This window comes from Exophiala viscosa (genome assembly GCF_022695815.1).
Source record: "Exophiala viscosa unplaced genomic scaffold EDD37scaffold_4, whole genome shotgun sequence".
In the NCBI taxonomy this organism is placed as follows: Eukaryota; Fungi; Ascomycota; class Eurotiomycetes; order Chaetothyriales; family Herpotrichiellaceae; genus Exophiala; species Exophiala viscosa.
The window spans coordinates 1,124,671-1,138,287 of NW_026944356.1; the positions used below are offsets into that span (position 1 = coordinate 1,124,671).

At 51.3% G+C, this 13,617-nt stretch overlaps 7 protein-coding genes across 7 annotated transcripts; 5 read left to right on the top strand and 2 right to left on the bottom strand.

The window, feature by feature from the left end:
- Window positions 1–479: 479 nt before the first annotated feature.
- On the top strand, window positions 480–1,578 carry EDD37DRAFT_608501 (uncharacterized protein; the record flags this gene model as incomplete). The annotated part of the gene is made up of 2 exons (XM_062815060.1): window positions 480–577; window positions 627–1,578. The coding sequence occupies 2 exons, from the start codon at window positions 480–482 to the stop codon at window positions 1,576–1,578; spliced, it is 1,050 nt and encodes a 349-aa protein (XP_062670926.1).
- A 5-nt stretch (window positions 1,579–1,583) lies between these two features.
- On the top strand, window positions 1,584–2,099 carry EDD37DRAFT_374462 (uncharacterized protein). The gene has a single exon (XM_062812013.1). The coding sequence runs from the start codon at window positions 1,761–1,763 to the stop codon at window positions 2,034–2,036; it is 276 nt and encodes a 91-aa protein (XP_062670927.1). The 5' UTR covers window positions 1,584–1,760; the 3' UTR covers window positions 2,037–2,099.
- On the bottom strand, window positions 1,819–3,500 carry EDD37DRAFT_374450 (uncharacterized protein). Its single transcript, XM_062812012.1, has one exon. The coding sequence runs from the start codon at window positions 3,263–3,265 to the stop codon at window positions 2,162–2,164; it is 1,104 nt and encodes a 367-aa protein (XP_062670928.1). The 5' UTR covers window positions 3,266–3,500; the 3' UTR covers window positions 1,819–2,161.
- Window positions 3,501–4,111: 611 nt separating this feature from the next.
- Window positions 4,112–6,554, bottom strand: EDD37DRAFT_374448 (uncharacterized protein). The gene is made up of 2 exons (XM_062812011.1): window positions 5,993–6,554; window positions 4,112–5,938 (listed from the first exon to the last, which is right to left on the bottom strand). Exons 1-2 carry the CDS (start codon window positions 6,426–6,428, stop codon window positions 4,245–4,247), a joined length of 2,130 nt encoding a protein of 709 aa, XP_062670929.1. The 5' UTR covers window positions 6,429–6,554; the 3' UTR covers window positions 4,112–4,244.
- An 838-nt stretch (window positions 6,555–7,392) lies between these two features.
- EDD37DRAFT_628756 (proteasome component PRE2) lies at window positions 7,393–8,637 on the top strand. The gene is made up of 2 exons (XM_062816448.1): window positions 7,393–7,922; window positions 7,974–8,637. The coding sequence occupies exons 1-2, from the start codon at window positions 7,569–7,571 to the stop codon at window positions 8,469–8,471; spliced, it is 852 nt and encodes a 283-aa protein (XP_062670930.1). The 5' UTR covers window positions 7,393–7,568; the 3' UTR covers window positions 8,472–8,637.
- A 168-nt stretch (window positions 8,638–8,805) lies between these two features.
- EDD37DRAFT_577066 (uncharacterized protein) lies at window positions 8,806–11,152 on the top strand. Its single transcript, XM_062814398.1, has 2 exons — window positions 8,806–8,932; window positions 8,993–11,152. Exons 1-2 carry the CDS (start codon window positions 8,885–8,887, stop codon window positions 10,997–10,999), a joined length of 2,055 nt encoding a protein of 684 aa, XP_062670931.1. The 5' UTR covers window positions 8,806–8,884; the 3' UTR covers window positions 11,000–11,152.
- EDD37DRAFT_628758 (retrograde regulation protein 2) lies at window positions 11,153–13,423 on the top strand. Its single transcript, XM_062816449.1, has 3 exons — window positions 11,153–11,399; window positions 11,477–11,874; window positions 11,927–13,423. Exons 1-3 carry the CDS (start codon window positions 11,347–11,349, stop codon window positions 13,216–13,218), a joined length of 1,743 nt encoding a protein of 580 aa, XP_062670932.1. The 5' UTR covers window positions 11,153–11,346; the 3' UTR covers window positions 13,219–13,423.
- The last annotated feature ends 194 nt before the right edge of the window (window positions 13,424–13,617 follow it).

A 13,617-nucleotide genomic window follows, 5' to 3' on the forward strand; every position in this document is an offset into this window, starting at 1 on the left:
GGGGAGATCGCCTGAATGACAGGCGTTGTGGGGTGACCGTGACCCCTAAGACTGTAAGACCCTTTCCGCCTATTCGGTTTAATTGTTGTCGGCTCTTTTTCTGACTGCGATGCGACTGCGACTGCGATTGCGCGCCTTCCTTGCTCAGCCTCCTTTCGTTACAGGATTTCGCATCTTACATTCTCACTCGTTTTCTTTTCATAGCAAAGGCCAGTCCATTCTGGGGCCTTTTTGTATACAAGCCGACTCTTTGTAGGCAGAAGTCTTTCGCCAGCCCTTTGTGAAACGTCACTCTTTGGTGCACTGGCCGCCGGTCGGTCATTCACTACTCTCTCTCTCCAACCACCCTTTGACAAGGACCGACCACCACCTTCATACAAGTCTAGCCTATTCGATATTGAATACTCTACGTCCTCTCTATCACTCGGGTGGCGTAGTTCAGAGTTCGATCATAAGAGTGTTCTCCCTCAGGACCCGATATGGGTTACCTCCTTCTCCGCGACATCGCCAGCGATGTCGACTCCGCAAAGTCAACCTTCAGCAGCTGGGACAAATGTATGGAAAAGGCCTATTGCAAGTATGTTGCCGGATGTCTGGCGTCAGTGCTTCCTCTAACACTATAATAGATGGCCTGCGATTATAGGAATTGTCATCGGCTCCCTCATACTCCTCTCCCTCATCTGGTGTTTCGCCCGATGCCTTTGCTGCGGAGCCGAACTGTGCTCATGTTGCTGTCGATGCTGCCCCTCTGGTCGAAGGCGCGAACGTCCTTCCAAATTCCAAGATGATTATTCTCGCATGCAGCCGGCCCCTTACGGTGGCTATCAGCCAGCACCAGCGCCCATGGCATATGGCAATCCTAATGTTCCTCAATTCGCTACATTTGATGATCCCAGCAAGAGGGCCAACCCCGACAGTCTCCCTCCCATGCCCAGCTGGGACACCGCTGCCAACAGAAGGATTGAGGATACAAGTGAACCTGTCCACTCAGGACCGAACGGAGACCTGGAAATGGGCAGACTTGACGGACAGCCACAGAGAACAAGGAATGGCTACAATGCTGTACCAAATGGACCCCTATCTCCAGCATCTTCACGTCCGCAAGGCGACCCATTCGCCAACACTGGGATGACACACGCCTATAATGGTGATCTGGGGGCTCAAGGAATGAGCCAGAATGGCACAGGCTACGAGAACTTTAGACAGGCCCCTCTAAGTCCTCCACCAACGTACCGCTCCCAGTCAAACACACCATCATTGCAGTCTGACAGATTCATGACTGGCGCACCAAGCGCGGGTCAGGCACCATATAACCAGCAGAGGCACAACCCATATTCATCACAGCCACCACCACAACAGTCTTATCCTTCTAATTCGCCAACCCGATATGCTCCGAGCAGCATGAGCACGAGATATGAGGCGCCTACCGATTACGCTTCAAGCAGAATCAGCATGCCTGACATGCCTGAACCTCGATATGCCCAGCCCCAGCCCCAGTACCCAAGCGAAACGCCTAGTTTCCTGCAACATGGACAAGTCGGAAGGAAACCTATTGGCGGAAGCGTCAGAGAAATCTGAAGAAAATGAGTTGCGATGCAGTTTTTTGTATACTATAATTCGACCATGACGATATTCAGCCGCATAGCACCATGGTTAGAAGTCAACTTGGATCAGAACTGGAAAATCGGGCTCCGTATGTATGGGTATAATGTAACGAGCACAAGAACCAGGTTTAAGTCCTCAATGAGAAATGATAATCAATGAGATTTCCGAAATGTCATCGCTACGACGTAGTATCATTGATAAACCTATTAGTGCTATGCAGCCTCTCAAAGACATCGAAAACAGCAAGATGGGAATCTCCAAGCAACATCGGTATTGTCTATATACCCGATCTCCTAAACCTACCCGACGTAAAGGACAGACTCCACAAGTTCCGTGATAGCTCGCGCACTGTCCAGCCTCTATGCAACGCTCTCGAGGAGGTGGTTATTTGCAAGACAGTGGGCGTCAACCTTCCTACATGCTGGGGATGACGCCGAAGTAAGAGTCAAGGTGAAACGACGCATCCCATCGCACCTTGCCAACATCCGTGACTCTTCCCAGCAGTATCAGTAAGCAGAGCATTGCCTTCCATCTCACTCGTTAACCTACTGTAGTGCTACAACTCGTCCTTGACATCTTCCACCCTCTTCTTGACAATCAAATTCCGTTCGACATCGATATCCCTCCCCTGGTCATCCACAAACGACATATCCCTCACAAGGACAGGCACGCCGTCAACCACACCATTACCAGCAAATTCCGGCGTCAAGCTCAAGGCACCTATCGCTCTCAAGAACCGAACGCCGAGAAAAAGCTCGGGTTTCCACGTGTTGGCACTGCCACCGGCGGTCGCCTTAGAGTCTGACAGGTCGAAGACATTGAAATCAACATCAGCGAATTTCTTGAGCGCGTCGGTCTGTCCCGCAAGGAAATTCAACATGAGTGTCGCATGGGGAGTCACAGTGACTGTGTTGTTCGCTTCGCCCAGAGTTACGACCTTCTGTTGCGAGGTCGGGAGTGTCACAATTGACGAAAAGAGACCGAGCTTGTCGATGAGTGCTGTGGAGATATAATTGTCCAGAACGTCCAAGTCGATGTCGGCGATGAGGGAGACTGGATTCCGTACACTATCTTGCACGATAATGGGAAGTGTGTCCTGGTTGGACCCCGAAAAGTCATTGGCGTGGAAGGCTTGGATGAGGTCGTACTCTGAGGGCTTGGGCTCAGCAATGGAGGATGTGGAGTCGGGAATCGTCGTAGCGGTGGGAGTGGCGTGGTGCTTGGGGTACGCGGACATGAATGTTGTCGTCCTGATCCTGCACATGGGATCGCAGACGCACGGATTGACACTGCTACCGGAGCAGACGTCTGGGATGGGAATGCCTGGGCGTCCTGCTGGATGATGTCCACGAAAGGCAGTGATTCCTGGTGCAGAGGCGGCAGTGAGCTGCGATGGAGATCCGGCGGCGATTGGTGCCGGAATTGTGAAGCCGTTGCAGAAGCCGAGAGCACAGGACGCGTCGCAGCATCTTGTAGGAGCCGCGAGCGTGTATGACAGGCTGCCTTGGTCGTTGAACGAACTGAAAATGGACTTGATGCTGTCTGTCGAGGATGGGTTAGTGGTGCCCTTTGGGCTCAATGGCTGTTGGGCCTGTGCGTCTGTTAAACAGATCCAGAAGAGGACCAGAGAGAGAAGAGCCATATTAGATGGATTATTCATCGTGGCAGAACGGTACAAGAAGATGCTGAGTGAGAGATTGACTGAGCAGACTTACTGAACACAGTCTCCATCGAGGAGACCTTGCTTTTATAACCTGTCTTGCCAGCAAGGCTGTTGTTCAATGCGCGGCTATGGTCTTGCTACCACAGCTGTTCACTGCGCGGCTGGATATCATGCAACATGGCCAATGCCATAACCGCCGTGTTGACGAGAGGAAATTTTGCTAGAGAATATTTTCTCGTCGAGGCGGTGTCGTTATGATGGCTTTGTGCCCAAGTATAGGTAAGAGCGCCAATCTAGGGCGACGGCGACGATGATTCGACCTGTGTATCCAGGAGGCATTGGGGCGGAGGGCTAGCGATATAGCTGCATACAATGCACCCCAAGATCTGACAGGCTGAAAGAGCAAGCTGGATTCATGCACTACAGGAACACGCCCAGTAGGTCCCAGGTGCTATATATGTGCAGTTCTATGTCGATTGGGTCGGTGACTTCGTATAGAGTGCGCATGGCTGACCGTGGGTTTTGAAAAGATATTCACCGCCAGGACTGCTGAGAGCAGGATACGAAAAATCGGCGCCATTGACTATTGTAGAAAGAGCAGTCATAATATATCGTATGACCATGCTCGAACCTGCATGAGCTGAAGAATCAGGGGAATGGTCGAGTTTGACATTCGTCGCCTTTTTCAATTGGACCCAACCACTTTCCATAGAAGGCAAGCTTACGAATCACCGTGTGCGCCTTCTTGATATTGTGTCTCGCCAGAGACGAAGTACCATTGGCTCACATGGTAGACAGGCGAGGCGTACTCCACAAGGTTTAGATGCACCTTCTAAACCTCACGTCGAGTTGATAGTCGCATCATCGAGCGTCGATTTAGTTTGAGACAATCGCACAGCAGCTTGACAAGGATATGCAGTATCGGGCGCTTTTTTGATCGAAGAAGGCAATTCGGTCTTCTATGTGGAAAGATCGATCAAACCATGACCTTGAACTCGGCACCTTCCACAATGACTCGCCTAGTTTCCCTTCTCGAGATTTGGACCAGGTCTTCACTCGAGGAACCAATTTCTGGACTAGAGGGCCCTGCACTGTGATCCCCAAATGCTGCCTCCGAAAGCCCCAGTAGACTTAATTTGGCTGCAATATCCCTGACATTGTGCTGTGATGCGCGATATGCCCGTACGGCAATGACCAGACCGAGCACAGTGTAAGCAAAGCTCCAAGTGACCAGCATTGCCAATGCTGGAACTGGTACCTTCGACAAAAGCATACTTTGTCTTTGCTGCTCTTGAAGCACCGTACGAGCGGTTGTATACGCCCCAATTTTCGCAAGAACCTTTCCAGAATACAGACTGCCGAACTTGCGTAGAAACGAATCTGTCGTGTTTCCGGAGAGAGGTGCTTGCATAAGAAAATCTTGGAGGTCGAAACTATCTGCTTGACCGCTGACACTGGTATAGAGAAGAGTGGCATGATATATCTCCAGGACGCTTCCGTTGTTAGTCGGAGTTGTTGAGATAGCTTTAAGATCCCCATTGACCCAGGTATAGGTCACGTCATACGATGACACGGCACAATTCATGACAAAGTCGATGACTTGATTGACCGAGCCACGGAATGTGTCGTTTGTTGTTAACATCTCGCTCGACGTAAAGAAAGAGCCCTGGGCGACGCGAGCAGCCACTCCTATATGGAACGGATTGATCAGCTCGTTGTCCGGCATTGGTAAGATACTGAGGTTGAATTGGCCATCATCGCCAAGTCCAACCGTGTTGTAAACATTTTCCAAGTGCGGATCAGAGAAAAAGCTGTACATGAGGTTGGATGCCGGTTTGTACATGAGCAGTGAACGGTAGGCGTCTGGTGCCCGGTACCCATTGGCTGTACTCGTATTTGGGTTGATTCCTAGAGTGCCATGAAACATATCAGTGCAGCTGAAATTGGTGTAAATGTCATCCGGTCCCCACACGGCCATGCCACAAGATTTTGGTGGGACGAAATGACAAGTCGTCGATATGCCGATTGTTGTCGCACGATAGTCGGAGTCTGGAGTGACTGTCTGGTCTTGCGGGACAAGGTAAGAAATCTCGGCACCAGAGACTTCCTCAGCGGCCGCCATCTGGATCTGCGAAAGCTGTGATGTGTTATGAGCTAGTCGGACGGCTTCTTCCTCCTCAAAGACATAATTTGGATCAGTGAATCCCCAATCCACTGAACATGGAAACCCTGAACTAGTTCGATTATAGGTCAAGCAATATTCAGAGATGCCTCTCCCGAGTTCTTGGATAGGCAGGGCAGGGATCTGGATCTGGTCAAGCTCGACTGTTGATGTTGTGTAATGGAGTACCGTATCAGCGATGAAGACGCAGGTGGCCATCAGGACACTCAAGATAATCATAAGAGCGGCATGATGTAGCACTGGCGGCATGCTTGGCCTTTGCTTCCGGAAGAGCCCGTATGATAGGTAGCTTCTCAATTGCGCCGAAGAGGCGACCAGAATGCCCACAAGCAGGCTCATCTGGTAGGGTGTTGGCAGTTTGAGGTACTCCCCTGCTGAAGAGGCCGTGCTAAGTTCTCGTGAAGCAGAGAGCGAGCACACAGACATGATGAAAGACCCCAGCAATGGTGCCACAGTTGACAGGAAACTCGCCAGGAAGAGCAATCGCGCTGTTACAAATGAGGATTGAGCCACTTGATGTGTACGATTGCCGTTTCACTTACTTGCAGAGAAGTTGACCAGTACATGAGAAGAAGCACCTTGTTGTGAGAGTGCAGGTTCAAACAAACTGGCTTGAATGTCGACCTTGTATAGGTAAACAATCGTGAGCAAAGCCGCGGACAGGAGAGCCATGGGCAGGCAAATCGCGGCCGTTGGGATTATTATTGTCTTGAACGAATTCCGGTACTTCCAATCATGAAGATTGTGGTCACGTCCATCGTCAAAGTGGTGACCTGGCTGTCGGATCAGGGATTTTCGCTTGATGCTGATGTGCTCATCTGGAGGCAAGATATTCTGGAAGTTCTCCAGGTTAGGAACTTTATCCTCTTTCAACCTGTCATTAGAATGAGATGTCGGACGGTCTCGAGCCCTGGCGATGGTGTTCACTCTGTCCGAGAAAGAAAACAAGCACTTGGGAGATAGAATATTGTCTTCCATGACTTCAATGTAAGCTGTTCACGGTTAAAGTTAGACAAGCTCGAGAAGCCGGACATGTTGGCAAAAGACATTGGACACATGGCAAACATATACAAGATTGCCTTCATAAGAACCCAACTCGCTGAATCGAAGATCATGCAGGCGCACTCTGAGCACCTGCACTACCTATCGTTGGTGGTCAGATGTGTCCAAGTCGACCGAATGAGTAGTGACACCACAAACCAGCCAGGTAAGCCTCGCCTGTATGAGATTGTCAGCAGGTCCATTCTCCATTGCCATTGGTGAGCTGCAAAACGCGCGACTGCGCCCAGTTATAGATATCGCAGTTGCCCAATGGCCAGCTGTCTTGATAGAACAGACACCATGACGTTAAATGGTTTGCATATACGAGAGAAGGTTGCGAAGCTGAAACCGCACGAGCCAGGGGGACTGTGGTATCGTCGGGCTGACCATTACCAGGCACATTAGTAGCTCGAAGCCAGATGGCTTGCAGGTCGCTCTCAGCCCCAGACTTAGCCACGAGTTTTTTCATGCTGCATAATAGTACAGCCTATCGGGGACGACGACGCAGTTTCAATGCATATGATCGAAGACGGATGCCTTTGCTGCACCGAGTGGTCAGGGACAAAAGTTCCAACCATGATGAAGAATTGCAGAAAGCACTAGATCGGGCGCTTGACTCTTAGGCTGTCCAGACCATTGATTAAGAATCGTTCGCATGGGTCTTTTCTCAAAGCTATGTTGTGTTTCTGGAGTCCTTGTAGGGCCATAGTAGTTTCAAAGACCATTGATGTAACGCACAAGCTCCAAGCGATCAGTGATAACAAAGGAAAGGATGATGAAGTGAAATGAGACTTTGAGTGATACCTGTAGATTTAAGAATATCGGCGGCTGTCACGTGAACATCGCCGGCAGCTACTAGTACGTTGCTCCAAGGCTGCCAGAGAACGCGCGATCCTCCATCATCAAACATCACTTCGCAGTTGCATCAATTGCTTTTCGTTATCATCTGCTTGCTTCAACCTCTTGTCTACAATAATTCTTTCTCTGCTTCCAGCTTCTGTACCAACAACTTCTTCTCTACTTTGAACCCACCATCCTTTTACAGTTCACCAGTGCTCGTCGCGAAGCGCTCTAATCATGGATACCCTCGTCGCCCAGTACACTCAACCATCATATGCTAACGAAGGCTTCGCCTCGGAAGAACAAGATGACTACACCCAAAGCATACCTTCCCTGTCGCTCAAGTTCGCCCTACCTCCAGTTGCTCGACCATCCGCATTCCTGCGCGCCACCACCGATGACTACTCGAACCCAAACTGCCCCATCAAGATTGCACACGGTACCACGACGCTAGCTTTCAGATTCAAGGGCGGTATCATCGTCGCTACAGATTCAAGAGCCACAGCTGGAAACTGGATCGCTTCTCAAACTGTAAAAAAGGTGATCGAGATTAACCCAATGTTGCTCGGGACAATGGCAGGAGGTGCTGCTGTAAGTTAGATGCTATTCTCACCCAAATTAGCTTGTATTGACATTATCCAGGACTGTCAATACTGGTTGGCCTACCTCGGAGTGCAATGTCGTCTGCACGAGCTACGACACAAGCGACGAATTTCAGTGGCAGCTGCGTCGAAGATCCTGTCGAACTTGGTGTATTCATACAAAGGAATGGGACTGTCGATGGGTACTATGATAACAGGGGTTACACCTCAAGAAGGCCCTGCGTTGTATTATATCGATTCGGACGGGACAAGGTTATCGGGTAACCTCTTCTGCGTCGGATCAGGTCAGACATTTGCCTACGGCGTGCTGGATGCTCAGTACAAGTACGACCTGGAAGATGATGAGGCGCTCGAGCTGGGCAGGAGAAGTATTCTGGCGGCTACACATCGAGATGCATACTCTGGTGGTTACATCAACCTGTACCACGTCAAGGAAGACGGTTGGGTCAAGCACGGCTTCTCAGACACAAACCCCATCTTCTGGCAGACGAAGCTGGAAAAGGGTGAATTCTCGAACGTGACGAGCGAGCTGGTCTGATCGTTTTGATTCGGCAGTGGCGTGAGCATTCTGCTACCCGGCGTTCGGCTGGGAAAGCAGATAGTGTACAACACATACTTGATCAGTGTGTATTACCTAGGTAGACAGGGTTCTTCTTCCGGTGACTACGATCACTGGCAATGAAAGCGATTCATTTGACCATCACTATATGACAGCTTTATGCGCGTTTCGATGCGATACGGATGAGCCTTACGGGCATCTCTAGAGCCTCAGCCTCGTCTTGACTCTTGAGTCGCGACTATTGGTTGCCAAGCCTCAGCCTGATTCGCGTGTCTCAATCGCAGTCGCGCTTCGACTTTTGTCCCTGGCGATAGCCATCGAAATAATCACTTATCCCTGCGCGTCATTGTCAGTACTGGACAGAGTCTTTCCATGATCGCATAGATATCAAGATGAACCCAATGCTCAAGGATCCCGCGGCGGGCGTGCCGCCGCAGCTGGTAAGTCCGCAATTGTCGCATTCACTTTCGACGACACGGAGTGCTAATACAGTGAAATAGTTACCTCACATGCATCTGGTCTCGAAGTATCGATATCCAGTCACGAGCAATCCCTCTTTGGAGACCATCGTTGGCTACCTTCTCGAAGCCCCCAAAATCGTGCGCGACCTCCAGCCGGTGCAATGGCAGTTCATCGATACGCCGCAAGACGGCATGTTGATGCTCACATGGCAACCACTTGAATACCTTGGGACCGCTTTCGCAAGCGACGGCTTTGTTTGGGCAGACGCAGAACATGTTTTCAAGTCAGAAGTCAGAGGATATACTCTTGAGATGTTCGTGCAGAGGTCCGGCTATCGCGCATCCGGAGAAGCCATGGCGTCCCATAGTAGGAGACGTTATAGACTTCTTCCAGGCAACCCCAACCTTGGACTGCCTGCTCCAGATCCGAGCCTATGGTTGACACATTATTCAAAAGCCTCTGCTCGTGACCATGTTCCTTCGGCATCCATACCTCTCCTACCACACATCCAGCAATTGCTTCAAGCACGAAGATTGATACAGAGCCAAGGACAATTGCCGCGAAAAGAGTTCATGTTACATGATCGTTCGAACTGGCCTACAATTCATCTTCCTCCCGCGATGGCCAGGGCTGCTGCACCAGGTCAGGTAGCTCCTGGCGCCGTTACCCACAGAAGAGGCACCAGCATCGCGGCGGACACCACTTTAGAGGAAGAGGAGGACGTGTCCCGAGGCGACCTGCTGGATTTCATGACATCCAAGGAGATCAGTCGCATACGCTACGAGCAACACCATGAGTGGATGGAGGAAGTCCTTGAGTCGCCGTATCCTACGTTATCCATCATACCCAGCGATCTCGGACTGGGACGAAAAGGCCCGCTTGAAGAGCTGACTAAGGACTTTTTTGATGCCCCTGTGTCTGTCACGAATGGGTCAGGCAACGAACCGCCATCACGAGTTGGGAAGATGCCAGACGGACAAGCCGAGGAATTCGCCGAGCGAGCAACCAAAAAGCTGGCAGACATGCAGGCGGAGCTAGAAAGCATGAGGAAACGACATACTCGCAGGATGGAGAAATTGCAGCGCTCGAGCACGCTGACCGTGGCCGAGAAGAAATTACGCACAGCCCCGAATGTGGCCGAACGACGAGACTCGTCGAACGCAAAGATCGATAGTGTCCCGGATACAAGTTCGCGTGACCCTGTGGAAGGGATCGTATATTCTGTCGAGACAGACACGGGGAAGCAGATCGCGAAGAGTACTACTGTCACTGTAGTATCAAGAGGAGGGTTGGAGGAGCGAGTGAAGCCAACAGCGGTCACACAGGCGCCAACCGTCCCTACTCCTGCTCCACAGGAAAAGGCCGCCAATCCACCTATTGGCGGAATAGGTTCTAGCATCCCACAACCACAGCAGCCGGCCTCAGTTGATGCTCCTGAGAAGAAGCCAGAAGCGAACGACACGGCTAGGGCACCGAGCGAGCAGCAGACCAGCACGGAAACCAATGATACAGCCCAACCAACACCTTCAGTAAACCAGCCAGATCCAGTTGCGGCCACAAACCAAGAGGTCGAAGCGGCGGCTGACGAAGGTCAACCTGGTGATACTCCAGAACTCGACGACGTAGGGATGGATGTGAATATGGACGATTTCGGCGATGATGTTCAAGAGCAGGATGGGAATCAAGATGGCAATGAATGGGTCATGATTGATCAGGAGGGTGGGCAAGATGAAGGAGCCATGGACGTTCCCGATCTCCCGGCCGAGACTCAGCCACAAGAAGACCAGATCGAATCGGAGCAGAATGATGATGCAACCACTGCTCCAACGACGAGCGTTCAACAACAGCAGGAACAAGCACAGCCTACACAAGACACAGCGCTAGATACCCCAGACTTTGATATGGGTGGGGACTTTGACAACGTCGACGTAGATACGGCTGGGGATGCACTTGCCAGCTACGGTGATGATGATCTCAACCTGGATAACGTGGAAGATTCGGCGTTTGGAGATGCCTTTCATCCCGAGGAAGATGATATATCGTGAGCGGTTGTGAAATGGCAACTTTAAGAAGGGAGTGGTGGAGCGCAGAAATTTTGGTGTTTACGAGATAAAAGATAGAAGCCCACGGCGATCGCGCACATAACGACGCACGTGCTACTGAAAGACTTTTTGACTTGGTCCAACAGGACTTTCGTCTAGCTCTATCGTCGTAATCAAGGTGGAATCAAAACAACTGACGACTCTCAGTGCTATCTTCCAAACGCTCTCTTCAACCTCACACAACGTCAAAAGGTCGATGTTTGTCGATACTTGTCTCATGCATGGGCCTTGCTTGTTGATAGTTTCCGGACAATAATTCCGCCCAAATTTTGACCTCCACCTCAGCCGATATGTTGCGGACACCGGCGCCAAGCAACCTGTATGGCCTGGTTGATATGGGAAGGTAAGTGTCTCTAGATGTTGTTGTAGCAATCTCTTCCTGGAGTCGAGTGTCCGTGGCTTCTAACCACCCTCCAACAGCAATGGCATCCGGTTTTCCATCACCGACCTCTCCCCTGCTACCGCCCGCTCTCTCCCCACAGTCTATCAGGAGCGTGAAGGCATCTCGTTATTCGATGCTCAGTACTCTACTGGTGTCAAAGGAACCATTCCACAAGATACCATTGACGATGTCGTTTCATCGCTCATGAGATTCGAAACTGCCTGTGCAGACTTTGGAGTGCCACAAACCAACATCAGAGTGCTCGCTACGGAAGCAACCAGGACTGCCGAAAATTCGGAGGACTTTCGCAAGCAGATCAAAGATGCCACAGGATGGGAAGTAAATATGCTTCCTAAAGAGGCTGAAGGACGAATTGGAGCCATGGGCGTGGCCAGTAGTTTCGTCAGCGTTGATGGGCTTGTAATGGACTTGGGAGGTACGTTCTCCCTCTTTGCGCAATACCTGACATGTGCTTACGCTCGCGGCAGGCGGAAGCACCCAGATAACATGGATGATTGCGAAAGACGGCAAGGTCCAAACGAGCCCACAGGGCAGCATCAGCTTTCCCTACGGTGCAGCCGCCATGACGAGACGTCTAGCAGAATTGGATATAGCTGAAGAGGAATACACTCAACGGCACTCCAAGCTGACGCCAAAGTCGCCGTCGTTGAGTCCACGCGCCGAGCTTGAAGAAGAAATGAAGGCACATTTTCAGAAGGCTTACCAGGAACTCGACCTGCCTGAGTCACTCAAACACAAAGCCAAACATGGTGAATTGACACTATACCTTTCGGGTGGCGGATTCCGAGGCTGGGGTTATCTACTCATGTCACAGCACAAGGTCTCCCCGTACCCAGTTCAGATTATCAACGGCTTTCACGTGGCCAAGCGCGACTTTCAGCAGACCGCCCAAATATCCACCGTGGCAGCAGAGCAGTCTGTTTTCCGCATCTCCAAACGTCGCGCCAAGCAGGTCCCAGCTGTGGCCTTCCTAGTCAACGTCCTCGCAGCGGCCCTGCCGATGATTCAACAGGTTCGATTCTGTCAGGGCGGCGTGCGCGAGGGATTCTTGTTCGACACACTCGACCCCAGTACCAAGGCGCTCGATCCACTCACGGCAGGAACCGCGCAATTTGGTACACCATCAGCATCTGAGATATCAGATCTGTTGTTCTCTGGTCTACCCGGCATCAACCATTTCGACCGCTCCCTGCCGCCGACATTCACACGATCTCTTGTCCGAGCGGTAGCGGACATGATGTACATGAATCTGACCATGCCAAAGGAGTCGCGATCTGTTTCGGCGCTACATGCTCCATTGACTGGCGTTCTGGCGTCGGCACATGGCATCGCGCATTGCGACCGAGCATTGTTAGCCCTCACACTGTCCAGGCGCTGGAAAGCCGATTTACCTCCGCCACATTCGACCCTCGAGTCACGACTACGTTGCATACTCACCCAACAGGAAGTCTTTTGGGCTAATTACCTTGGAGCTCTGGCTGCGCTGGTGGGGACAGTATATCCTGCTGGCAAGATAGATCAGGCAAAACCGAGATTGCAGCTTGCTGCGCGATGGGCAGACGGTTTAGGCAAGAAGGGTCTAAATCACGGTGTGAAGCTGGACATTAAGTGTCGACGGGAGGACGTGATGACTGCTCCAACCGCGCTGAATCCTCTGGTCGAAGAGATTGAGAAGTTGGGCAAGAAAAAGCATCGCATTGGTGGAGAGCATGGCTTCGGTGTACCATTTCAAGTCAGCATTGACAGGGCGTTGAACTAGAAGGCATTCCAGACGGAAATGTCCGGGTTGAAATCCTGCTGCAACACTGTTTATGGCAAGGTAAATCTAAATGTCGATACAATATGTATTTATATACCAGGTCGATAGCCTTCACACGTGGTCAGTGTCGCGATCATAGCCGTAGTATCTACCCGCTTTACCGCGTTGACGCAAAGGGACAGGCGCCACTGTCGCAATGATCACCCGCTTGGGGCGCCTGGGACCGGCACAGATTGGACGCTCCGCTCAGATACCCTTTCGGTCGGTGTTACACCGGCCTGGAGCCGCCCCCATTTTTGCCCACAGCATCGTCCGTTTTCCCCACACACAGACCCTTGCCCTACCCTACTTCATGCTTGCAATATCAATACACGTAAGTTCCAGGTGGATTCGCATGGA

Excerpts from the sequence above, each read along its gene's own strand:
- EDD37DRAFT_374462 (XM_062812013.1), top strand. The coding sequence starts at position 1,761 with ATGAGATTTCCGAAATGTCATCGCTACGACGTAGTATCATTGATAAAC.
- EDD37DRAFT_374450 (XM_062812012.1), bottom strand. The coding sequence starts at position 3,265 with ATGAATAATCCATCTAATATGGCTCTTCTCTCTCTGGTCCTCTTCTGG.
- EDD37DRAFT_374448 (XM_062812011.1), bottom strand. The coding sequence starts at position 6,428 with ATGGAAGACAATATTCTATCTCCCAAGTGCTTGTTTTCTTTCTCGGAC. Across the intron at positions 5,939-5,992 it reads ACTGGTCAACTTCTCTGCAA|CGCGATTGCTCTTCCTGGCG; the intron begins GTAAGTGAAACG and ends CATTTGTAACAG.
- EDD37DRAFT_628756 (XM_062816448.1), top strand. The coding sequence starts at position 7,569 with ATGGATACCCTCGTCGCCCAGTACACTCAACCATCATATGCTAACGAA. Across the intron at positions 7,923-7,973 it reads CAATGGCAGGAGGTGCTGCT|GACTGTCAATACTGGTTGGC; the intron begins GTAAGTTAGATG and ends GACATTATCCAG.
- EDD37DRAFT_577066 (XM_062814398.1), top strand. The coding sequence starts at position 8,885 with ATGAACCCAATGCTCAAGGATCCCGCGGCGGGCGTGCCGCCGCAGCTG. Across the intron at positions 8,933-8,992 it reads CGGGCGTGCCGCCGCAGCTG|TTACCTCACATGCATCTGGT; the intron begins GTAAGTCCGCAA and ends ACAGTGAAATAG.
- EDD37DRAFT_628758 (XM_062816449.1), top strand. The coding sequence starts at position 11,347 with ATGTTGCGGACACCGGCGCCAAGCAACCTGTATGGCCTGGTTGATATG. Across the intron at positions 11,400-11,476 it reads GGCCTGGTTGATATGGGAAG|CAATGGCATCCGGTTTTCCA; the intron begins GTAAGTGTCTCT and ends ACCCTCCAACAG. Across the intron at positions 11,875-11,926 it reads GCTTGTAATGGACTTGGGAG|GCGGAAGCACCCAGATAACA; the intron begins GTACGTTCTCCC and ends CGCTCGCGGCAG.